This window comes from Platichthys flesus, chromosome 6 (assembly GCF_949316205.1).
Source record: "Platichthys flesus chromosome 6, fPlaFle2.1, whole genome shotgun sequence".
In the NCBI taxonomy this organism is placed as follows: domain Eukaryota; kingdom Metazoa; phylum Chordata; class Actinopteri; order Pleuronectiformes; family Pleuronectidae; genus Platichthys; species Platichthys flesus.
The window spans coordinates 7,638,636-7,664,184 of NC_084950.1; the positions used below are offsets into that span (position 1 = coordinate 7,638,636).

General features: G+C 45.3%; 1 protein-coding gene across 1 annotated transcript in view; it reads left to right on the plus strand.

The window, feature by feature from the left end:
* Positions 1-25,549, plus strand: part of b4galnt4a (beta-1,4-N-acetyl-galactosaminyl transferase 4a) — a gene marked incomplete in the record, with an annotated part of 125,044 nt that overhangs the window by 35,101 nt on the left and 64,394 nt on the right. Inside the window, 1 exon segment of the mRNA XM_062390761.1 lies at positions 11,207-11,319. Coding sequence (XP_062246745.1) covers positions 11,207-11,319 — 113 coding nt within the window.

Sequence of the window (25,549 nt, forward strand, 5' to 3'; positions counted from 1 at the left end):
ACGATAACGACCACACCAGGGTTCTGCACGGAAACCATATTTAAAGATTAATCGTTGCCAACACGTCAGATGTCTGCTGAGAGTGATTGAGAGGAAGAGGGAAAGAAATGAGAGGGGAGGATGAAAAGATAAAAGGTGTGTAAGAAGAGCAACAAAGGAAAAAGGTGGTGAGAGGAGAATGGGAAATAGAGAAGTGTGTGTGTGTGTGTCTGTGTGTGTCTGTGTAAGTGAGAGATGGAAAACAGAGTAAGGTTGTTTAGGGGTCATTCTTGTCTCAAGTGTGTTGAGGTTTCAGAAATGTATCTTTCGCTGATGCGCAGCTAAACTTTCAGTCCTCCTCCTCCTTTCTGTTTTGCAACCCCTCTCTCTTTCCTCTTCTTGTTGCCCCCCCCTCCTCCCCCCCAAAAAAAAAGCCTTCCCTTCTGTATCTGGCTCACAGAGTTTGGTGCCACGAGACTCGAGACCTAGGCCTCAAACTCTCAAGTTTATCTAGCGTGGATCGTTCTTTATGTTTTATTTGTATGGAAGCGGGCCGGATGCAGACACCCAGGACTCCTCTCTCATTGCGGCTCAGCTGTCACAGGAGCACAGAAGATGGATGAATTCACACAGAAAGGTCTCCTCTCGCGCTCTCACCTCATTTAGATGCTCTGTTCGGCTCTGACTCTCGGTGGCGGAGTGACGGCGCGTTAGCTCGGCGCAGACGCCCCGCGCCGCCTCGGTTTCTCTGTTTACAGATGTATGCTAATGAGCGATGGGGGCGTACGAAACCGTGCGACCCCTGCGTGCTCACTCTAATTCCTTCCCCAGTGACACATCGACTGTGACAGTCGTGGTTGTGCAGCGGCTCAGAGTAGCCTCCTTATCTCCTCGACTGTGATTGGAGCGTCTGCCTCTGGGCGTCACATGTGACTGAAGGAATGTTGAGTTGTGTGTGTGTGTGTTCTTACAGTTCGTATCTATACACTTGCTTACGGGGGCATTATTAACTTTTAGCACTTATGTGCGATTGTACACTGTCGTTACTGTACAATGTCAAATCAAGGCTTTGAAGTGTGTGTGTGTGTGTTTGTGTCCGTGCCGGGGACAGACATGTGGATACGTTTTATTCAATCCATCCAATCCGTTCATCGGTTCATCCCATTGTTTTGAACGTGATATCTCAAGAACTCCATCAGAGAAGTTCGTAAAATTTGGCACTAGCGCTCCAGGATGAACTGATTCTGGTTGTCGAGGGTCACACAACACGTTTTTGGCCATAACTCAATAATTGAAATGCTAATTATGACAAACGTTCTCACTAAATGTCAACTCTGGTAAAGTGATGGCATTTTAGATCAAAAGGGTCAAAGGTCAACATCACACTTCCACCGTAATGCTCTACAAACACACTTTAGGTCTTTTTTTTTGAGGACTCAGACCTCGACTGGTTGGTGGAGGCCCCCGTCAGGAGTCCATGGGGACCCTGTGTAGGGTGGCAGCAGAGCTCTCAGGCCTCCAGCAGGCAGCGGAGTGCAGAGAGGCGCTAAGCAGCAGCAGCAGCAGGAGGAGGAGGAGGAGGAGGAGGAGGAGGAGTCTGACCTTCTCAGGGGCAGAGGCTGTGCAGGCCGAGTGGGCCGGCAGGTCACGGAGGGAACAGACTGCTTTGCTCCACAGCCCACAAACAAATACCAACGAGGCAGCTGATTGACAGACTTATAAAACTTTTGTCCAGAATGACCTGAGTCTCCAGCTAACCAGCCCCTGAAAGTATTTATTCCAGGCTCAGTCGAGAGAGTAGAGGGCACAAGTGTGTCCCTTCACTGCCTGCATGGTGATTCCTATAGACATTTCATGCACATTGCTTTGAACGAGGTATGGTGAGCTGCCAGTAGTGATAATGTATTTCTTCAATCTTTAAGTAAGAGTTAGAAACCTAGATAGAGCCCAGAGGGTCTGAGATAGGCAATGTAGGCACTTCCTGACTTTCATCTTCCTTTGATCGTGGTTGTAAATTTACAGACTATACTTAATGGCAACTTTCCTCACATCAATGTCCACACAATACTGATTAATGGCTGGAATGTAGCAAACCAATTACACTCATCTTTTGTAAAGTGAAATAGAAAATTGTGTTTTCATACCGAAACGATCTCTGTCCACACGAGCATTTCAACTCAGATTTAATCACTCTCCAAACGAACACCCCTGATAAGCAGATCACATGACGACTCGCGTGTACGCCCAGTCAGGAAGTCAGGAAGGATGATGTGTTCTGCACTGGTAGCCGAGGCTTGTGCCTGTCATCTTCCCTGAAAAGGGGGTCATGTGATCATAGCCTGACGTCTTCAAACTAAAATGGGACCAGCAGCGTTTTCTAAACTTACCCGTTTAGCATCTCTAAAACTCCGGTTGGCTTAAAAGATCCTTAGCTGATGTGTTTTCAAACCAAAATGTAGTATCATAGGGTTAGGTGTTTATTAGATTTGCTTCAAAACTGTGTATCTGTGTGTATTTTAGATTTCTTTCAGGCCGTCTATTAATCTTTAAGTGCACTGGGCCTTGGGGCTCAGATTTTTATGTTTGTCTCCGTCGGAGCATTTTGTTTTGTTGTTATTTGAATTTTCCTAAGTGGTGGCTTTAGTGAGCTATTAATGGAGTGCAAAACATTACATGAGCTTTAGAGGAGCGGGACGAAAAGAGAGAGAGAAAGAGAGTGAGAGAGAGAAAAAGAGAGAGAGAAGAGAAGAGTGGGACTTCTTTGCCCCTGACCCATATAACAGCACATTAAGCACCCCCACAATCCCTCCCTGTCTCTTTCTGCCCTACACACCCACAGGCCTACAAGCACACTTTCTCTCGCTCTGTTTTCCACATTGCCCTCCTTCTCGCTCCCTCTATCTTCCCCTCGCTCCCTCCATCTTCCCCTCGCCCCAGTCTGTCGCAGTCCCTTCGTCTCTATTTATCTCATCTCCAAAAAGGCTTGTTATGCCCCTTGTCTTAATGCACTCGCTTCCCCTCAGAAGTCGGTGTCGTTAGAGCTGAACTAAAGGCCTGGGAGTGCTGCACTCAGAGCCGGGGCTATTCATCAGTGTCACAGCAGCCCTCCACTCTGCTTCATTACTGCCTGGCTAATGGTACAGATCAGTGCAGTTTATTTGCTATAATTAGCCATCTCCATTCGTCCGGTGCGGCCCCGGTGAAGTCTGGTACACTTTACGCTTCCCCCCCCCCTGCTGCCGTGCCACCCTGCGTGTGTGTATGCATCGATGCCGGGCCGTTGGGCCTGAAAGGGCCATTAAAAAACTATACCAGCACATCAGTCTGACAGTTTCTCCATTGCCTTTTGACAACCATGTCTTTAACGTCAAGCCTGACTGCGGAGCAAGAAGCCATGAGGCTTGTAAAACTTTATAAGCTCTCCGCTTGTAAAAACGTAGGGGAGTATATTGAAAATGCATCGTGGTGAGAAGGGGGGTAGAGAGGGGAAATGAGTGAATGACTAAGTCGATCAGTGAATGGCCGACTGACTAATGAGCGACGGGGTGAGTGAACACTTGTGCAGGAAGGGGAACGGTAGCCTCTCTCCCGGTGGTTAGAACCTCCTTCTCCTCTCCCGTCCTCACGTCCCACCCGGCCTCCTCCTCTTGCTCCCGTTTCCTCCTCGACTTCCAACTTCATCTCCTCCCCCGTATGCCCCCTCTCACTTTATCTCTCTCAGTCTGTCTCCCATTCTTTTTAAAAGCTGCAGCCTCTTGTGACGCCGTCCTATGCAATTTTAATCTCCTTCTATGGCGGGGTGGGGGGGGGGGGTAGTGGGAGAGGAGGCGAGGGGTGTATTTAGCATTCCCCAAACATGCCGATGCATGCTCGGTGTACGTCACAGACATGGAGTTGTAGTTTCAGGACTTCTAAGGTCATGATAAACCTGGAAAAGTCATGGAAAAAAATAAAGTTTTGGAAAGGTCCTGGAAATTTGTTATATTCATATTTTCATGTCGTTCATTTACCCTGAGTTTTAAATAATTCATATGCTTTTAAAGAAATATAGATAAAATATAGAAGGCATACTTAGGTCTGTGTCATTTAAGGTATACCGTTTGCCTTGGAATTCTCATTGGTAGTTTAAATACTACAATTTGTCACTTTATCGCGTTTACACCAAGATGTTACAAAATGTTCGGTCATGGAAATCTGGTTTAAAGTTATTGAAAAGTCATGCATTGATCAAAATGTGTAAGAACCCTGTAGTTTACTCACTGAGCAGAGGAGATCAAGTCAATAATTAAACATGAGCATGTTGCTGTGCACTCGTGCGCTCCTCCTGGAACTCTTTGGTGTGTTTATTCCTTCGTTCTCGAGTCAACGTTCGATTCCCGCCTCACATCGTCCGCTTCAAATCCGTCCTTTCCACTCATCCTTTTAATGTCTTGTGTGTTTCCCCCACTCATTTGGTTAAATAAACACCCAGTGATGCAAATAGCCCGCTCCTCCAAACAGCCCGACGCTATGGAGACGAGGTCCAGAGGTTAACTTGCTGTTAAACCACACATAAGAACCGGGCGTGACGCACAAGCTGAGCCACTTGATTGACGTATGTTTTTCCAGCATCTCAGCAACAGCTGGCCTGCGGGGATTTTCAGCGCCATAAAAGAGAAAGAGAGAGAGAGGGAGAGAGACAAGAACAAAGTGCAATCAGCTGCAGTATCGCACGCCCCGGCGCCCTGGCGGTGAGAAAGGTCAGGGGAGGGCGGCTGACCTGGAGCCAGCAGCCAGGCCACGAGTACGAGAGCGCGATGCTACAGTGGTCTGCTGAAGGGCACGAGCCTGAACGCGGCTCATCACACCTGGGAGCTGTGACAGCAGAACACAACCCTGTGCCCCGCTGGTACCAGCTCAGACAAACCCAGTGAAGCTGCAGTGGTCACAGATGGTGGAGCTGCGTCATCGAGCCAAACAAACGCTGATTTGAAATCTGGATGTTCTCAGAGCATTGTGGGAATTTGAGGTAAACGGTCTCGGAGGAATCTGCTCTGTGGCCCCTTGATACAAGATGGTTGAGCTTCATTCGAAAGCATCGTGGACGGTTCACATAACTTCCTCTGTCAGAGTTGACATCTTTATACTTTAAAACTATTTAAAGAAAACATAACAGGGGCCCTGGTGTGCTCTGGTAACCCACACAGACTCCAGGCCTCAGTGCATTAGAGGCTATTTCAGGGAGATGTGAGGGTTTGTGGTCAAGAAGAAATCTGCTGTAAGTACAACATGTTATTTGGTGACCATGAGCCCATCTGGCAAACTGCGAGGAGTTGCCAGCATCTTTATGATATATATGTGAGTCTTATTTAGTGGCTTATTTATAGAAGCTTCAAAAGGAATTCAGAAACCTTCACTTCCTTTCACTGAATCGTAGGATGGCTATACATCTACACCAATAAGCCCAAAATGCAAAGTTTATTATATTTTACTCTTACATGTTACTTTAATAACTATTTTAATTTGTTAATTTATGAAGCCACTGCCAATCACATCCAAATATAAATTCTGTTAATGATCTTTGAAACAATATAAAAGTAATTATAAAACACTGTATATCGACATTAATGGAAAAATTTAACATTTCAGAAGTGTCCGAGGTTTAACGGATTTTAAAATGTAAAGAAATCATCTGATTATCTCAGTTTCTTGTAATTTTTCAATTGAATGTCTGTGAGTTCACCCTTTAGTAGATCGGTTGCTTCATGGAAAATGGAATTGATTAAATGACACTCCTAGTGTATATTTAGTTTTGTATTTGTAAAGCAGATCTTTAAAGCATCTGTTCACGAATAGAACCGCTCTGAGCATTTTTCTGCAGCCATAGTGAGCTGCTGTATTTGAGCATGTGCCTTCCTTTCCCACTGTTTACCTCACGGGGCTACTACACATCACACATCAGCTCCCATACAGATATCTCTAGTTAATGTGTGATAACTGGGCTTTGTCACAGGTGTTACCTTGTCCTACTTGGCCTCCTCAGTTCTCTCTACTCAATGTTCAGTTGTCTCTCCTCCTCCTCTTCTCTCTGCCCTCTGTTGCATTTCTCCTAGCCGCCGCCGTCTTTGATTCCTGTGATCAGCATTCTGCTGTGTCACCATTCTGTCTATCACTTAACTTACAGAGGAGCGGCGCCTCGCAGCCAAACCCAGCAGTTGTTGTCAGTCTTGTTTGGAAGATGAAACAAGACACAGACACGCAGCATGCACACGCGTATATATTGTATGCATATACGCACAAACTCGCTGGAAACACACACACACACACACACACACACATACACACGCGCATGCATATACAGCAGAGATGAGAGCTCTGACAGCTGCTGTTCGCTGAAAGCTTTCGAGTTTAGAATATCATTAGTTTTAAAAGGGCAACCAGGCAAGGTGAACGTGTTCCTCTCTACACTCAAAAGTCGAGGAAGCTTGAAGAAAGTTTTCCCCAAATCTCAGTTTTTTGTATCTACCACCCACATCACCCTCGGATAAGCGGAAGATATGTTTGTTATGGCTTTTGATAAACTCCAGCACAGTCTTAATCTGTAAAAACGCTCCAAAAAGCCACTCGCTATCTGCGTCCTCTGGAGGTTACACGAGTTGTATCGCCGCCATCTTATCTGCACAGTAAACACACTGCTGCTGTTTGAGGACGGGGGGGGATATTCTGAGTTCAGGCCGAACATTAGAGAGGAGGCTCCTGAGTGATTAGTATTCCTCCCGTCCGCTCTGCTGGTGGCTGGGCTCGTAGTCAATTGGCTCCCATTAACCTGCCAGTCTGCTCTTCATTGCTTCATTAGCGGCGGCATGGAGGCTGGAGGGAGTGCCATCACAGTCCCGAGGACTGACTCCTGTCACGCTGCAGCTCACCTCGCCCCCCCGCTGGGTCGTTTTCCCGTAGCTGCTTTTCAGACACGCTCTGACGTCCGGACCTTCTCCTGAGTTTTTTTAGTTACGAGATGCTGTGAGAGAGAGGGAAAATGTCCGAGTCCTCCTCTCCAGACACTTCCTGGAACTATTCCTCCCACCTCACCTAGAGTAACATTTATGAGAAAACTCCCAGTGAATGAGTGACGTGTTGATGATGTTTCAGAAGAACCCAAATATGTCAGGAGACACTGATGTCAACACGGAAAGACAGCGAGAGAAAAGGAGTTTTCTGCGAAACAGAACGTGGAAATTCATACGTCATGCCCCGCCTCTTGGATCCTCTACCCAGGCCCCACCCCTCACCTCAATGTTCCAGACATTTTCCTTTTGACCCAGAGAATCTCCTGCTGTGTCCTTCGCATGTGGATTAAAAGCAGCGTCCATGTCTGAAAGGGTTTTCTGTGCTCGTGTGTGTGTGTGCGTGTGTGTGTGTGTGTGTGTGTGTGTAAATGCTGTTCCTGTTCTTTCAGCTCTTATTTTTCTTTAGCTTTAATACCGGTGAACCATGAGTGAATGATAGCTATGCATGCTGGGTACTTCGGAGAATACAAGTCCCAGCGTGGGATAAAACAACCAACCTCTCGATACCATGGTAGCATTTCATTTGTCCATCAAAACCCTCAGCTTCCATAATTGATGAGTCATCCCCAACGCAGCGCCACAACTTTCTCTCTGACAAGCGACACGTACGCCACACTCGATGTGTACATTTAGTCAGGACGCACACACACACACACACACACACACACACACACACACACACACACACACACACACACACACGTGCTGGAGGATATGTTTTTCACACACACACAAACTACCATGCATTTCTCATTATATTTCTCCTTTGGGATGGCTGCAGCATTTATTAGGAGAATATATTAGCAGTAAAAGTCGTTTTCAAAAATGTTCAAACACTTATTTGCACAAATAGACTCTGTGAAATGAGCGCCACTGATTTTAAATGCAACCCCTATGGTTTGAATAGCACACGCAGTCCTCTGCATACATCGAGTGCAGAGACGCCTTTTCGCGCCAAAGAACTTTTTTATTTTCTCAGGAAAAGAAGCTCAGCAGAAAAAAACGATTCTCCTCCGACTTCAAAAGACGCCGCTTGAGGGACGTGAAAGGGAAGAGAAGTGATTTGAAAGTGAATTCTTTGCGGAGGGTTTTTCCTTCTGAAGGTTGATCTGCAGCATCTGGCTGATGTTTCCATAGGTGATTTTCTTTGCCTCGCTCTGATGCTGTTAATCTTTTTCTGAGGATATTATGGAAAGGAGGGGATTTGACAGCTCTATTGCTTCAGTACTGCTTTGGCATGCAAATCACTGCAAACTGGCATCAGGCTGAGATTCATATAGATTCTCTGTGTTTTTGAAACCTTGAAGAACCTTATTTTATAGGTTTTTCATAGGTTATTTCAGCCATTTGAGTGTCGGTCAATTCTCCGGCTCAGTTTCCTGCTTGGAAACTTTCCCTCGTCTCATTTCCAAGTGGGACTGATGAGGTTTATGTGTTCTGCCATGTTCATTCATAGTTAAGGTGATCACTTCCACAAATGAGGGCAGGCAAAGAGGAGTCTCACCTCGCTCCCAGGTGCCTCGCCTGCTCCTTACAGTCTCAAATAAATGCTTAAAGCGAGATGTGCTGCCAGTTGACTCATGCAGTGACTCATGCGGCGTGCACTCAGAGGGAAGGACGGAAATACGCAGCACAATGAGTGAATTTAGTCTTTATTTTCCATTTTTTAGATAATTTATCATAGTCTATTTACACCGCCATTCATCGTCGGAATGTTCTTTGTTCATGGAATTAAAACACAAGCGCATCCTGAAGATTCCGAGATACACGAAGAAAACGCTGCTGAAAATCTTCAGTTTGAGCCTCAGATGAACAGCTCAAGATCAAAACTCAGAGGTTCTGCTATTTTGGTCTGAACAATGGAAGGAAAGTGAAGCTCGAAGTGAGACAGAGTTCAGCGACTCTCTGGTGTTCACACTTTGATCCTCTGGTGCTTTCACAGACCCCAGAGGCCGAGCTCAGTCTGTCCGTGTCAAGTCGGGCCGGCGGCCGACGGCTTCTCGCAGCACGGCTCCTGCAGCTCAGCCCAAAGCTTCCTGGCCTTCCTTTGTCCGGAATTATGTTTTTAGTCCCCGTCTCTTTTCTGTTGAGCTGCAGTGACCTCTCCCCAGTGCACTTTGTCCCGAGTTAGGGAACATGCTACGCCAGAGCCGTCTCAGACATGAACTCTGCCTTTCATGTGAGGAACACAGCAGCAGGAAGATATTCAGGTGAAGGGTGGCGGCCGTCCAGAGAACATGCAGGAGACGGGATGGAATCAAGTGTTTGTGTTTATAGCTCATTATGCCCGCTTTGACCCTGATCAGCAAAAGCTCTTCAATCTCATTTTATTGAGCTGATAGTCTTTGGAGACTTCGAGGAGTACTGCTCTAAAACGTGACATTTTCCAGACATTTTAACGTGCGCTGGCAGGAAAGTCCCGAAAAATCTGAGGAGCAAGCAACTGACTGGGACATTTGTATTATCACATACAGGAGCTGAAGATGAATTTTCCAATCAAAGCAGATTTTCATTACATTCGTGGGGAATCAGGGAAATTGCAAAAGTGAATAGAGGGAGAGGGGCGGGATGATTTCCAAACAAATGAGGAAAACAAATCATCTACGCAGATTATGTTTCCCGGAGATACCTTCACGAGAGGCAGAGCTGCTCGTGTACGGGAGGAGAAACTTCTCTCCTCCGCCACATTTTGTTTTCATTTTGTGTGTTTTCGGCTTTGATTGATTTTCACAGTGTCGCCCCTCTCCCTCTCTCTCTCTCTCCCTCGCTCGCTCTGTGTCTGCACATGAATGATAAGTGAACACATACACCTATCTGCCTCTTCTCTTCTCAATGACACACACATGCACACACACACACACACTCACAGCACTTACCCCAGAGCCCCCCCCATCTAATTCAGCCCACTCAGACTCATGGTTAAGGGGACATATTGGAAAACCATTAGTGCTCATTATGCTTTATAGCCACCCGTTCTGCCCATTCTGTCTTTTAATCACAATCCATCCCCTCGTGCATGTGTGTGTGTGTGTGTGGGTGCGTGCACGCGGCCTCGAGTGTGCGGCTGTTTGCACGTGCGCACCCTCCAGCCACCTCTGCTCACCAGACAGTAATGAACCACTTTCGGCGTAATGCATTCAGGACACCACAGCGTCCCCGCCCACCCTCCCCTCCCCTCCCCCACCCTTTTTATAGGGCAGTCAATGGCACAGAAGCTACTTTTTACCGTGGCCTCATCTCAGCTGCGGCAATGTTGTGCATTCATGAACCATGTCAGACAAATGGGATCGAATGCAGTGTAATAGAAATTTCCCATAAATTGGATTCAATCGGGTTTGGATTCACTTTTTATATATGAACTGCCCGCAGAGGCGAACCCCCCCCCCCCTCCTTAGGAGCTTTATGAGAACTGTTCAGTCCTTGTAACTCCAAATAACCTCGGCCTCATAAAGTGTTGAATACCCTGTTACTGCTCTGTGCTGAATTGTGCTCATGTCTGACCATTCATGACTGTGTGTGTGTGTGTGTGTGTGCGTGTGTGTGTGTTTTGCTAGCAGCAAGTAGAAATGGCCGTTTTGACCATATGCTCTGTGACGGACAAGCACAAACACACACGAGGAACACAAAGCACACACAGTCATAACGACTGGATTTAAATTCCGGGTTGTTCTCTCCCGGCCTCGGCAACTGTCATCATTGCGCAGCAAAAGCCCCATAATCCATCTGGGGCATGACAGCATCCCAACAGCTCCACTTCACTGCAAGAAAAGCAATTCTTTATGTCTCTCTCAATATTTCTCAATCTCCCCCCTCCGCTTTTCTTTTTCTATTTTCACTCCCCTTACTTCACATTTCCAAACCTGCAGGTTTTTATTCTTCTGTCTCGTCTCCTTTCACTTTTCTAGTTTCATTTTTCCCTCGCGCCCAATGAAACTTTTTCCTCGGTTTGATTAAAGTAGAGAAATTCAATTGGAGGGAGAGTGAGTGACCGCTGGAAATCTTTGTTGACCATGAAGATATATTCATTATTGTATTTATTGCTCTTGCTGAAATTGACAGAGATCAGAGTGACAGTAATCCTGTTAATGATGATGATTGAAATGATGATGAGGACGACAATGGTGAAGATGATGGTACGTGCCGGCTTTCTTATCAGTGTCTCTGTTTTCTTCTTGGCCCAGATGGAGAGAGACAGACGGAGGGGACGGACGCCAGCCGCAAGAGGGACACTCGCTCCTCAGCTGGCCACCACAAGAGTGAGGACACCAGCGACAGCCGGGAGGACGAGGCGGCAGTGAGTCTCTCTCTCCTTTCTCACTCGCTTGTTTCCTTCCTTCCTTCTCACCCCTCTGGGCTGTATATTAATGTAATGTTCCTGCCTAAACACACTTACCGTGCCCCGCCCTCATCCCTCTAACTAAACAACAGTGTGGTTTATTGTTTATGTATGTGTGTGGCGGAGCTCATCAGGAATGCAACCATTGCAGTGTGCATCATGATAATCATCTTTGTGCTCGGTTCTTTGCTCCCCCACTGATTAGCCGACACACACGACGCCCCCCCGCCCCGTAATGACAAAGAGATTAGGGATGAAACAGGGGAAAAAAATCTGGATGCAGGTAAAGGTGTTTGCTAAAAGATTAAATATTAAAGACGTCTGTTGACAGGTTTAATCGTTTATAAACTTTTCAGTAGCCTCAGTCCACCGCCTAGCTACTGCAGGGACATTTTTAATAAAGGAGGCAAACAATGCTTCTTTAGTGTCACCTTTCCTCTAGTGTGTTATAAAGGTGTTTTGTGTATGTCAAAAGTTATGCAAAGTTAAAGGTGCAAAGTTAAAAGGCCTCAGCAAAGAGCTCCTCTCCTCCATCGGAAAACACTCGTCAGTAGTCTGGCGGATACTTCCTGGGGGGGGGGGGGGTGCTTAAAGAGACAGGAGCTAAAACCAAGTGTTAGAGACAGTGGCTGACGAGAGGAGCTGCAGCAATGGACAGTCTGAGGAAAGTGATTTGTTTTCTGAAACCTTTTCAAGTAATAACACAAAATCTAAATTAGGAACTTGAATATGAGACGGATGTTTCTCCATTAATGTTTCCAGCGGTGAGAGGCCACAACTTCAAATGTGCAGGTGGGCACCTCATGCATTTTCACTTCCTCCTCGAGCGACCGCTGCATTTCCGTGATAGTTTTCATGCTGAGATTAAAATGAGACCGATATCCAGCAGCGCACGAGACAGAGCTTGGGCCGCTGCCAGAGATCATTAGTATTGGTACATGCAGCAGTGAACCAGTGAGACAATCTCACGCTTTAATTCTTATTTCCCCTGACAGCGTCTGGATTTTATGGTTAAGTACGGTTAATTCTGGACCCGCCGATAATTTCTGAATCTGCAGGACGAGCAAAACCATTTAGCTCCAGCTGTGTGGTGCAATGACAATCTCCTGTTTGGTTCCTGCAAGCATCCAAAGGGGGATTATTATTGAGTCCCAAAGTACTGATAAACTGCCGTCATTACTTTGACGAGCGAATCTGTGCCACGGTGTGTGTTCGAATGTTTGCAGCTCTGATCTGAAAGTCTGCTGAGGTGAATCACAAAGATGCTAATTCATGCCTGGAAGGGATAATTGGGTTAAAGGCCTGCTATTCAGAAAACCATTGCTTATCCTTGGTTGTTTTACTTTCTACAGTAAAACAGATTTTAATTTCGTATCGAGAATTTTTTTTTTTTATGTCATAAGCAGTCTTAAACACTGTGGTCTGATCTCTCTTTAAGAATATCTGGATGTTTCCTGTCTGCTTCTCTTTTTTTTACTAATATAAAAAGACTCTTTTAAAACCCTGAAGATTTACTAGTCATTGTTTGGCCTTGAGGCACGCAATGTATCACCAGCCCCTCCCTCCTCAGCCTCAGTCCACCAGGTTTCCAGCCCCCCCCCCCACTTGCCACTCACGCTGACAGGCTGTCTACCTTGAAGTCGTATTCCGCCCGAGGCTTCGTTATCTGTAAAACTACCTGAAGTGCTGCAGAACGCGGCTGCGGGCGCTCGCCGTCTGCGGTAATTAAATGTTCATCGCATGTTGGGGCTCGGTGGAATGTGTGATATTTCAATAGGCCCTTGCTGCTGAGGAGCAAGCACACACACACACACACACACACACACACACACACACACACACACACACAGATACAGATTAATGAGATGGATCCGATCTGGTTATTAGTATTTTGATAATAAAAGCTTTTACCTCTCCGCTTGCTGGAGAGGATCATTACACAGGGCTATAAAGGAAGTCCCTGAGAAGCTGTTGTGTGTGTGTGTGTGTGTGGAGTGAATTAAGATGAGTTTAAATAAACTGTAGTGTTACTGATTCTTGTCTAAGAGCAGTGTTGTTTGGCTTTAATCAGGAAACGGCACCCAGTAGGGCCCTGAATTTGAATAATCACATGAATTATGGCCGTCTTATTGGACACTTAAATGGTAAATGGTTTTGTATTTATAAAGTGATTTTCTAGTCTTGATGACCACTCAAACCGCTTTACAGTACAATTTTACATTCACCGATTCACACATACATTCATACAGTGCATATATTTTGCAGCACTTTGTTATTCTATGGGGGACATTCAGGGTTCAGCATCTTGCCCAAGGACACTTCAGATGGGTCAGACTGGGGATCGAACTGCCGACCTTCAGGTTGGAGACATCTCACTGAGTTTGACCGTGCCGTGACAGTCGGTGCCCACAGACTGGTTGGAGCGGATCTATGGGATTTTCCCACTGTAGGCCAGACAGGTTGGAGCTCCAGTAACTCTGATAACCAATTTGTGAGGAGATAAAGCATCTAAGTGTTATTCTCTGCCAAGATCAGACATCTGAGGCTACAGAAGTGTTTTTACTGCATCGATAAGATTTCAAATCCATTCTGACATACCTGAGAAAACGTGACCACTCCCACACACCGGGCCTGTGTGTGCTGGTGTGAAGAGGAAGCAGATCGTCTTCTCTGCAGTGGGTTGCTCAGTTACAGGAGATACTACAAACCAGAAACAGCGATGGTGCAGAGGAGGAGCAGGGAGTTCTTTTCTTGGATGGACAATGAGGGGGAAGTGTTACTATGGCAGCAAGTGTTTGCATTTACCATTCTAAGTTAAGTCACGATTTACCAGAATAAATCGGGATACCAATGCCATACTTAAATATCAGTTTGCCTGTACATAGTACTACCACGCAGCCTGAGAGCACTGTGGACAGCTGGCATACACACAGCAGCAGTGATGGGTGTTAATGCTAAAAGGTAGTCGTGCGGATTCAGCCCTGAGGACACGGACTCACTCATACTGGACAGTTGGGGACCGGGTCTGTTTTTCTGCTGAGGCACGCAGATGGCAGAGTCAGGATTTGGCATTAGCAGCAAGAAACCATGGGTCCAACCTGCCGCTTGTAAACAGTCCAGGCTCCTGCTGCTGCTGCTGCTGGTGTAATGGTGAAGGGAACGTTTCCTTGGCTCACTTTCGGCCCCTCAATACCAATCATTCCAGATTTAAATGCCACAGTCTATCCGAGTATTGTTGCTGAACATGTGCAGCCCTGTATGGCCACAGTTTACTACCTTCTAATGGCTACTTCCAGCATGTTAATGCACCATGTCGCAAAAGTAAAAGTTGTCTCAAATTGGTTTTCATGAACCTGTCGATGAGTTCAGCACTTTTACAATTACTTTTGTAGTCGTCAGATCTGGATCCTGTAGAACTTTGCGATACGGGTTGTGTGGTTAACAACAAAACAGCAGAAATGATTTGATGCAATCATGTCAACAAGGACTACACTGTCAAAGACCTGGTATCCTCTTTAGTTATCCATTCATAGGTGGTCAGTGCTAAGTAAAGGTCTGAACACATCCTCAGATCCAGTCACTCTGGGATGCGCGTTACCTGTACTCTTTTCAGTTTCCATATTTTGATTTGATTTTAGCAAGTAAGTGTTTATTTGCATAAAGAATATGGAAATGAGATGTGGTCATATTTGGTCACGAGAGATCCAGGAAGCATTTTAATGTCAGGTGTGAACACGCACGTATCACTGTCCTCTTCTGATGCCATTTCTCAGGACGGATGTTAATACCAGGTCAGAACAAATCCAAAGGAGGCGTCTCCACAAACAACTGAGGCTGTGTTGAGAGGAGAGGGACGTGTGTTCCTCATAAAGTGTGTTTTCTGGTGTTATATCACAGTGCAACTTAATTCTGAACTGCTTGTGCAGAATAAACTATATCACTGAGAGATTTGGTTGTAAGATACAAAGTGTAACACTCTCCTAATACACCGCCCACAATACACAGTATGTACCTGGCCACACACACAAGCTGTAGCCGCAAGAGTTTTAGACCCAAACACAGTGGAAGTTAAAACCCAAATTGTTTGACCATATCGCTGCACGCCCCTCAACGAGCCACAGGGGTATAGCCCAGAGAAGAAGACTTTATATCTCATTCCTTAAAATGCAGTCGTCTTCAAAATTCGATTTAAGTGACGGCTTTAGGAAAATGTGCTTGAAGAGATAAGAGTCATGAAGGGGAGTCGGCAGGGGCTCTTCTGAGCGGCCCTCCTCCAAACTCCAAACCTGCCTGATAGCGTCGGGGCTTCTCTTAGCAGTGGAGTGAAAAAGCAGCTCGGCGGATTGAGTCAGTCTCGTGTATTAAAGCTCAAATGTTCGCTGATCATTCTGCTGACGTCAGTGAAAGGTGTGTGGAAGTTTATGGAATGGCACGTGCTTTGTCACTTTGTCCCTAAATGGTGTTTGATAGATTTGGTTCTGCTTCCAAATAGTGATCACTCAGATTAACAGAGTTCATACTTGGACAGTAAACATAGAATTGGCCGCTACAGGGGCAGGCTCTTATTCAGATTTACGTTCTGTAAAGGATATGTGCGTTGGCATAACACCCTGAAGACATTTCTGTTTCGGGCTCCATAACCACATCTCTCTCCCATCTATAATTTACATGCCCATTTGCCAGGTCTTTGTTCCAGCAGTGCTTGACCTCTGAGTGTCTGAGAGTGTGTGATTCTGCATGAGTGTATGCATCATACTATATATATATGTTTCGCCGCGCATTCAGCGATGTCTAAACGTGTCAAAGAAATCCAGAGCAACGTAATTGACACCTTCAGTCAATGTGAGGCAGCTCCAGAGAGAGCGGCCCTTCACTTGGAAAATGTCAGTGCCAAAGGTCAAAGCTGTAGTTCACGCTTCTGGGCCTCGTAGTCAAAGATTAGCTGAGTGTGAGTGTCTCTGCTCTCAGATACGTGCTGAACTTTGGGGCCTTTGATCTATATTTTTTCGGGGGAGCTCCATGTGAGAAGTGTCTGTGTCAGTTGCTCTGGATATTTGCAGGCTCTTTTCCGTCTAGCTCCCTTCGTAAAATGTCGGGAAAATGTAAAAGTGATTAAAAAAAATTCGTAGACGTAGAAAAAACTAATATTTCTGCAGCTTGATTATATACGTTGTGTCCCGCCTTCTGCCCGCTCCACCCAGCTGCTGCCCCTCTTCTGGACTTTCTGGATATGACCACATCTGAACCCATCTCCTGCTGCATTTATTTTATGTGGAAAAACAAACTACAGAAAATGTTGGGACCCAATTTTCAGAGTCCGTGTCTGAAAACAGCTTGTGTGCATCTAACAGCTTGTCCTGTTCTTTCAGTCTTTTTGTTGCTTTAACACTGGTGACCGTGAGTCAGTGGTAGCAATGCATCCTGGGTACTTTGGAGAACAGCAGTGTACACGTGGGACAGAACAACCGACCTCGGTTCCACGTTTGATTTGTCCCTCAAACCTGCAGTTCCATTTATTATGAGTCGTCCCCAAAGCAGCACCAGATCTGGAGTTCACATCTGCAAATGGCTTTGTTATGGATAAGAAGAGAAAGAGAAAGTCACAGAATCAGACGGTGAGGGATGTGATATGGGTCAGGGGCACAGATATTGCCTCCTTTTGTCGAGCTCCTCTAATGTTTCTGACAGCAGCCTGATAATCGGTCCTGCTCCACGGAAAAGCAGCAGAGAGGAAACGCAGTGGGATTGTTCCACTGACCGCATTAAAGGGTAAAGGAGGGGACAGAGAAAAGAGAGGACGGGAGCTGATTGAAGGAAATCAGAAGCAAAGAGAGGTGAGCGGACCAGCAGTGAGATCTTCTGCAGAGGAAGTAATTATGTTTCTCTCTGCCTCGGTGAAAAGCGGCGGCTGAGCAGCAAATGTTTGTCTGCAAATCACTAAAACTGCAGCTTAAATAGTTGACAGAGTGTGTCAGGGTTGGCAATTACAGGAACTGACGGAGGGGGTGTTCTCTTCTTCTTTTTCTTTTTGGGAGACGTGGAGTATCTCTCTGGCCACCTGCTCTTCATGGTGAAACCTGCAATAGATTCACACTGTCACAAGTTGTGTGTTAGTGTGTGTCTCAGCTGCGGGGGAGCCTCCAGATGGTTTCCAATTTGTCTGACAGCCCGACACTAAGGTTATATAAACCAGAAGTTGTGTCTCTGCACCTCAAGCCGATTGTTACACACACACACACACTTGCGTGTGAGACTGTGTGTGTGTACGTTTGTGTGCGTGTTCTTCATACATATGAGGTGCGGCGTCTGTCCTCTGCGTCCTGCCTCTTCCTGCCTGTTGGAGAATGCTCATGCGGGTCCTCCCCTTCGTCTCACGCTCCTGATGAGGGGGATGACTGATGAAGGTGAAAGAGGAGGGACACAAACAGGCTAGAGGACACAAAAGGGCGAGAAGAGAGGACATGACTGATGAACCTGGGAGTCATTAACATCGATTCAGAGACAAATGAACTCTTGCGTCACAGATGTTGGAGTGAACGGTTATTCAGAGGGACACAAAGAGGAAATAGGAAAAAAAACATACGTGTGTTATGTAAGGGCAGGCAACACAGCCTTAAAATATATGCAGATATTTCAATGTATTGTAATTAAATTATTAAAGTAATATATCCATATATTGTATGATACAATCTGTAGTAATGTGTCTGACCGTCGTGTGGTCAGGTCAGACAGGAGCAGGCGGAGCTGCAGCTCTGCTCTGCAGAATGTGAATGGAGCTGCTGTAATGACGCTCGTCAGCTGATCGATACGGAGCTCAAACAACACACAGGCTGAATCAGATAAAATGACCGTCCGGCAGCTGGTTGGCTGACAGCTGTCCGCTCGATCCTCGATCCTCCTTCCAACTATTTTCCGCAAAACAAGCCGCGTCCCGATCGATCCCCTCAGCTGAGTCAGATCCTGACTTTAGATAAGGGTCGTGTCGTGCCTCTACTCTCCTGCCTTCAGTGCTCATTACTTCAAACCACTTCTACACTTTTTGCAAGTTGTGACGTGTTCGAAGCAGCTTCAGAATCAAGAACAGGTTCCAAGTTGTCTTCTGCAAATTGCAGGGACAGAAAAAAGGGTTGGTCCCAGCAACCTGTGGGAAACAATGCTGGTTTTAATGTCTATAATGAATCGTGGAAACTCCAGCTATGTGCTGAAAACTCATTTCTCTTTGTAAGTTTATTTTGTACTGACATTCAGCATCAATCAAATATCCACAAAATAAAATATGTTTGTCACAAATCTTAAAATATGTGTTTGGAAAGGTTCAGAAAACAAAACAGGCAAATAAGAAATAATCTCTTCTCTAAAGCAACACTTTTGACTTGTGAAAATTAAGACAGACCTATAGAGCGTTATGCAGTTTATCCATTTTTCCCAGTACGCAGCAAATTGTTCCAGCATATTAAACACACATTATGCCTCCTACTCATCTTCTCCAGTTTTAAAATGTCCATGGTAATTTTCTGCCTTGCATTTATATAGAGCTGGACTCTCCTGTGATAAACATTCCCTTGGAAGAGTCTGTTATTTTACCAGCCTCCACCAGTATACGACCTAAATATTTATCTCTTCACAACCCGTCTTACACCCAAAATATACAGACTTAATTTCTACAGTGACGGGCATTGTGTACAGTCCAATGCTCTCTGATGACAAGACAATGGTAGAAAATACGTAGGTGGTTTGGTTGCATTTAGTATTTCTCCACTTTGGCCTGAAAACAACAAGGTTGATATTGTAGCTGCAGTTCTGTAAGAATGTTTTAAATTAGTCAGTTCTTTCCAACTCCCTTAACTTCTATTGATGCCTCTTTATCACCTAAGAATCACATATCCTCCCTTATTTTTCCAATTCTTTTTAAATATGTATTTGAAATACTTCTACTACTAGTATCTGTATTATATGCTTTTCTAAAAACGATATGCTTTTCATCATCATATTAATATCTGCAGGTTTTGATACAAGTCGTGATTTACTTTATTTTATTTTATTTTATTATTTTATTATTTTATTCTATTGTATTGTATTTTATTGTATTCAAATGTACCGGCTGCTATGACGACTTAATTTCCCTTCGGGGATGAATAAAGTAATCTATCTATCTATCTACCTTACGAACAGTTTTCTCTTCAAAAATATCCAAACTTTTCCTTTTTTAATAATATTGCAGTAACATGTTTTTCTCTTGAGCTTTCCAAGGACTTGAATGAGTAAAATCTTTTTACAGCAGTGTTACTGAACATCCACTTGTAGCATGTGTGTTGATGCTGAACACACACACAAGCACAACAACATCTCTCTCTCTTTCTTTCTCTCTCTTCAAACACATACACACATGAATGCATATGCACACATGCACATACAAAGCGCATGTCACCAACAGAGTTCACTTTCCCAGACATGGATAAGACAGTGGATCATAAAAGGCCAGTTAGTAACAACAAAGCCCTGAAATCAAGGTCGAGGAGATGAGAGGAGAGGGGAGGTGAGGGGGTGAAGGGGGGGGGATAAGCCTGAGTAGATAATTCACGGAGGGTTGAGGGAAAGGGCCGCGCCATTGTCTTTCACCTGACGGAGATTTTAATCATAGGGGCAATTTTGCAGCAGCTCATAAACTGCTGGAGCCGGGGCCTCACTGTTAACCTCCAATTGCTTTCAGGGCTGTAAATATGGCCGCCGCCACATCGCTCTGGCCTTGCTCTGAGTTTTATGGGGAGACGGGACAAAGCAGGCGCTGGCACCTGGAGTGTTCCCTGAGAGTGATGAGGAGCGGCGAGGGCGGAGGGCCCAGTAAATACACACGCTGCTGATCGGCGACACTTGAATACACTCGGCGCCACAACACAGGCTCGACTGGGGCGAGACAATGCTGTGACTACGAGCTGCGTATTGTGTTCTGTGTAATCTGTAAATGGACCCAAACACGAGGATTAGAGTCACAGTGTAATTGCACAGTTTGACATTTAGATTTGACCACGGAGATTAGTGAGACATCACTTATTTTCCAGGTTATCCATTACGCTGATTTTTCGCATTTGAATGTTGTCAGGGATTTAAAAAAAGGGAGCTGTTCAGTTTCTGGTGATAAATCCAGGTGGTGACTCAGTGTCCTCATGTCTGACATTTGGTTGACACAGTCCTCACCTGATTGGCTCTGCAGCCAAGTGGAACTAGATCTCCCATGAGGCATTTGGTACATCAGCCTGAGCGCCCCCGGCTGTCAGAGCTTGCACTCTTATGTTGTCTGCCACTTTTCTCACGTGTCATCTGTTACTAAAAATGTTTAGTTAGATTTGTATCAGCACTAAAGGGCGTCACTGCCGACCCGGCCTCTGAGAGCTCAGCTACAGGTCGACGGTATAAATGTCAGATAGCAGAGGCAGCACGATGGATTCCTCTCTGTTGCTAAGTGAGCTGGGCACTAAGCTGTAAAATGTGAACTCGGAGCTTTTAGATGTGGCGGGTCAGTTCCTCCTGAGCAGCTCGAGGAAGAACCGACAGTTGAGTGGTCGTTTCAACACAGTCCATAAGCACAGATGTGGTCGGGCTTGGTCACGTGATACCTCAGTGAGGCTCGGGGCCTAAGTGGATTTTAACGATTTTTTAAAACATGAGAAATCAACTGAAATAATGACAGATTTAAACGTTTTTTAAATCTTTTAATCGTCAGAACACACACTGGACGATTTTATCCAGAAGTAAGATCACCCACCTGCCGTTTGGAGGAAGCTATTTCTCAGTGGTGAATTCAGAGACCTGGAACTCAAAGGAACTCTTTAGGTGCATAACCTTCACCATCTGAACTGGAGGGTGGAACACTCTCATTGGCTATCGCGGGTTCTCTGTCGCAACCAATCAATTAACACTTTTGAGCCTAAGATTATGCATCGGTATGATTGAGGTTATTTTGTAAACACCTCACACTTATTTGGGCAGATAATCGGCTCTGACTGGCCACCGATTGGAAACGCCCCGTGATTTTGAGAAGGGGCAGATGGGCTGTACAATGGGCCTGATTATCCTCTAGTGTGCAGCAGCCCTGCAGAACGCGACTGGTGCTCCGATCTGGAGCAGCTCAGAAGAAGGACAAGAAAAGGCAAAAAGACATTGTTGTGCTATTATTATTCCATTTGAGATGAATGGAAAGTGACAGAGTTATTTGAATCTTAAGAGGAAACTAACAAGAGTTAGTGTTTGTCTCAGTGGGGCACTGGTGAGAGGAGAAACTATTGATTGCTCTTTTTATTTATATTTTTCGAAAGCTTAAAAAACTTAACGTACCAGAATAATCCCGCTCCTGTAAAAAAGTGTTGAACATATTAAATCACATTTTCACAGTTACCATTAATTAATCATCGTGTTTTAGGTTGAAACACACACACACTGTCATTGTGCTCACGCATGGTCTCTCTGTGTAACGATGTATGTTTGCGTGGATATGAAATTGAATTAAAGCAGTTTTGGTAATGATGGTCACAGCTATGAAAACATCATAAAAATAAATCATGTGTAATTAATTCAAATTTTTTAATTGAATTGTTCTTTATTATATATATATATATATATATATTATTATATTAAACATTGAATCTATCTTCATATGACATGTTGCTTATTCGATCCACCTTATCAAAAACCTCCAAACCAGCTGTGTTATTTGTGCTGGTGCTCGTGAGCCGTGACTTTTCCATAACCCCCTCTCAGTTGTAATTGATATCAGCCTCGTCTTCCAGTTCTCCTCCATATTTCATCAGCGCTGTCTCACCATCACCTTCTCCCCCCCCACCTGACTGAGGAGAGGCTCAGGCTGGATGCCCCTGACTCTGCTTCCTACACTCACATCAATATTCATTAAGACTTTTGCAATGACACTTTCTGTTTTGGGGCGGAGACTGACGTTTGCCAAAGTGCGCACATCTTCCAGCTGATCGTGAGGGAAACCTGTGTGCAGGTTTTATAAACGAGGCCCCGTGTCTTTATGAGCGTCCTCTTGAGAAGTCATTTATTTTTGTAAATGGACTTAATTTCATGTCAGACTGCTGAGTTTAGCCACAAGCCTGCAACAGCGCCACAGGCAGTGAACTCTTCCCCGTCAGTCCTCCAGCCCGGGGGGTGTTGACAGCTCTGACAGCTCTGTTGCACGAGGCTATTTGAGGGTTTTTCGTCCCAAATTGTTTTTCCTGCGGGTGCTTCGCCTGCTTTCACTCATTCTCACCGTCACCTGTGAGGCATGTGTCAGCCCGGTGCCGAGTCGCAGACTCCGGAGATCCAAGCCGCGGGCCTGCAATAAACCCCCAGACAGGGCTCCGGCACTGAGGCCGGCACTGTCTTCATACTCTGCTGCTGGTGACCAGGGGCCAACAGAGTGGAAACGTGTTTCTGTAAACCCACTGGGCTGCTGCAGTGAAATGTACATGCTCACAAACGGGCATAACGCTCGGTAGAAATATTCTCAAAATCAACACGATACTTATTTTACATATCCTCACACCAAGCGAATCATCTCTCCACCTCCTGATCCTAAATTCCTTTCTACGCCTTAACAGCATTTAACTTTATTTCCATCCTCCACATCCCAGATGGAAAGGATCTGAATTACACAGTGGGATCCCTCTCAATCCTTTTAGACTCTATGGAAACTCTCTGCTGCCGTCGCTCTGGTTCCCACCAGGTGGCTTTGTTCCAGCACTGGTCCGAGCGAAGCTGTTACTGGCTGTTTGCTGTTTGCTGTTGGCTGTTTCCGCTCGGATTCATGCTGGAGCCCCGCTGGGTGAAGGTCAGTAGGTCAGAACACTGACATGACACTGGACTGTATGTCTTTCTCACCTCCAGCCCCCCCCTCTCACTCCACGGGGTTCTTTCCCTCACGCTGTCGAGATGGATCCCTGCTTGTGTCAATGCAGCCATGGATAAGTTCAGGGACACTTGTAACTTACATCATCCGTCATGTCAAAGAGATGATCAGAGATGTTTCCGTTTATCACCTTTTGAAATTGGCAAAACAAACTTTGGTCAAGGTTCAGTCGGGCTCTGCATTTATTTCATTTGAACTCATCCGAGCTCTTTTGTGCTGTTAATTATTACTGTGAATCACTCCGAGAGGCACAGACTGGAAAAAGCCTCTGAACAGCTTTTTAATCTCAGTTTCAGTTTGTTGATGAGATATCTTCTTTCTACACTGAATTGCTCAGTTCTGCTGGGATCTGTAATAAAGCAAAAGCTTTGCCGAGTCCGATTTTGGTAGATTAGGATTTTCTGTCCTAAGAGCTCTTATTGAAAATATATATACATTTTCAAACCTCTCAAAAACAAAAATAATTCTGCAGGTTACTTGACCAACCTTCTTTGCAGAAATAAAATGAATTAACCATGACTAGTAACCTTTTCCCTTAACTACAACAAATGGCTTGTCTCTATCACTGACACAGTGGCACAGCCATCAGGGGCAATTCAGGGTTCAGTGTGTCGAACAAGGACACGGACGACATGCAGAACACAAGAGCCAGGGATCGAACCGCCGAGTGTATCATTCATGCATCTTTATAGATTTTGGTATTGAGTGATGTTACATGAGTTGAAGAAAATGGAAATTAATCCGATTGTGGCATTTGAGGGTAAATATATATTCTTACTTAATCGAACTATAGAATATATTCACTCTGTAGACAATTTACTTACTTTACACACAGCTATCCAACAACCAGCCAGCCATCAAACCCAACCAAACAATCCATCCAGCCGTCTACCCAACTAACCCATATTAACGAACACACACAACCAACCAACCAACCAACCAACCAACCAACAAACCAACCAACCCATTCACCCCCCCCCCACATAACCAAACAGCCCAGCCAACCAACCAACCAACCATGCAACCCACCTCCCCCACTCCCCAACCCAACCAACCCACCTAACAACCAGCCATGTGTTGACTTGTTACTGCACATCATTCAAAACTTATTTCACTCATTCCAAAACAAAATGGGAAGTTAGCTTGCATCATTATTTTGCAGTCATGTGAGTTTTTCAGTGTTCGACAGGAGGAGCAGGGGCCTAGAGAACAGAAAACATGAAGTCAAACGCCTTGCATATGAAAACACATCAACCATCAAGCGAGATCATTTTTTATTTTGTAAGTGCTTTTTTGAGGTTTGACTATAAAAAGTGACCCGGCAGTGGAAGAGCGTGTGAGAGATGCCTGTGTGTCTGCCAGATTTAAAGGAGCAGGTTCTGTTCCTGTTGCCACTTGATAAAAGGGAAACCAAAAACCGAGCCCACCTCCATTTCTCTCTCTGCTCCATAAAGACTCAAAGAGACGGTTAACAATAGAAACAAGGCCAGGATGAGAGGCATGCTGGAAAATGCTGAACAACAGAACTGAGCCCACTCTGTCTCGCTCTCTCTCTTCTTTCCTCCAAATCTCCTACTGCCCGGGCATTGACTTGACGAGAGGCAGATAAGGGACAGACTTGGCAGAGTATGGCCATGGGTAGATGGATAGACGAATGGCTGGATGGAGCGGTGTGAGTAATTGAATCGGAGACAAAGTTCTTGGGCATGTTGTTTTCTTAAGGAAGAGGAGGAGCAATTCCATTTGCATTCCTGCGGGAGGATTTCCTTCTTTCATCAGTATCCCCCGTTCCCCTGAGTTGGGGCGTGTGCCTTATCTTTGAAGAGTTGTTGGGGGATTTCGTGTTTTGCTTCATCTTCTCTCCAGAGAGTTTTCTATAGGTGCCAGCCCTTAAGTGTCTCTTTCCCCCTTTGATTCAGTCGGCACGCCCTCATCTAAAAACGTCTGTAATACATTTGCCAGTATATGGAGGCAGGGGCTGGAGGTAACTTATTGATGTTCTGTCATGTACCTTAATAGCGTTGAACAGGCTTCATTTCTTTATTCTTACCTGAGCCTGAGAAAAGTAACCAAGCCTGACTTGAACGTAGCTCCCTAAGAGTGAAGCCAACGCGTCTCAATCGCCCCCTGGTGGCTGGCTACAGTAATGGTCATAAACCCCGCTTCCTCCATGTTAGTGGATAGGTCATTTTTTTTAGGACACAACTAGAAAGTCATAATTCAGGTCAAGTAAATTTTTTTCATATCGCATTTATTTTTGTCAAAGTGTCAATTTTTTGTTTG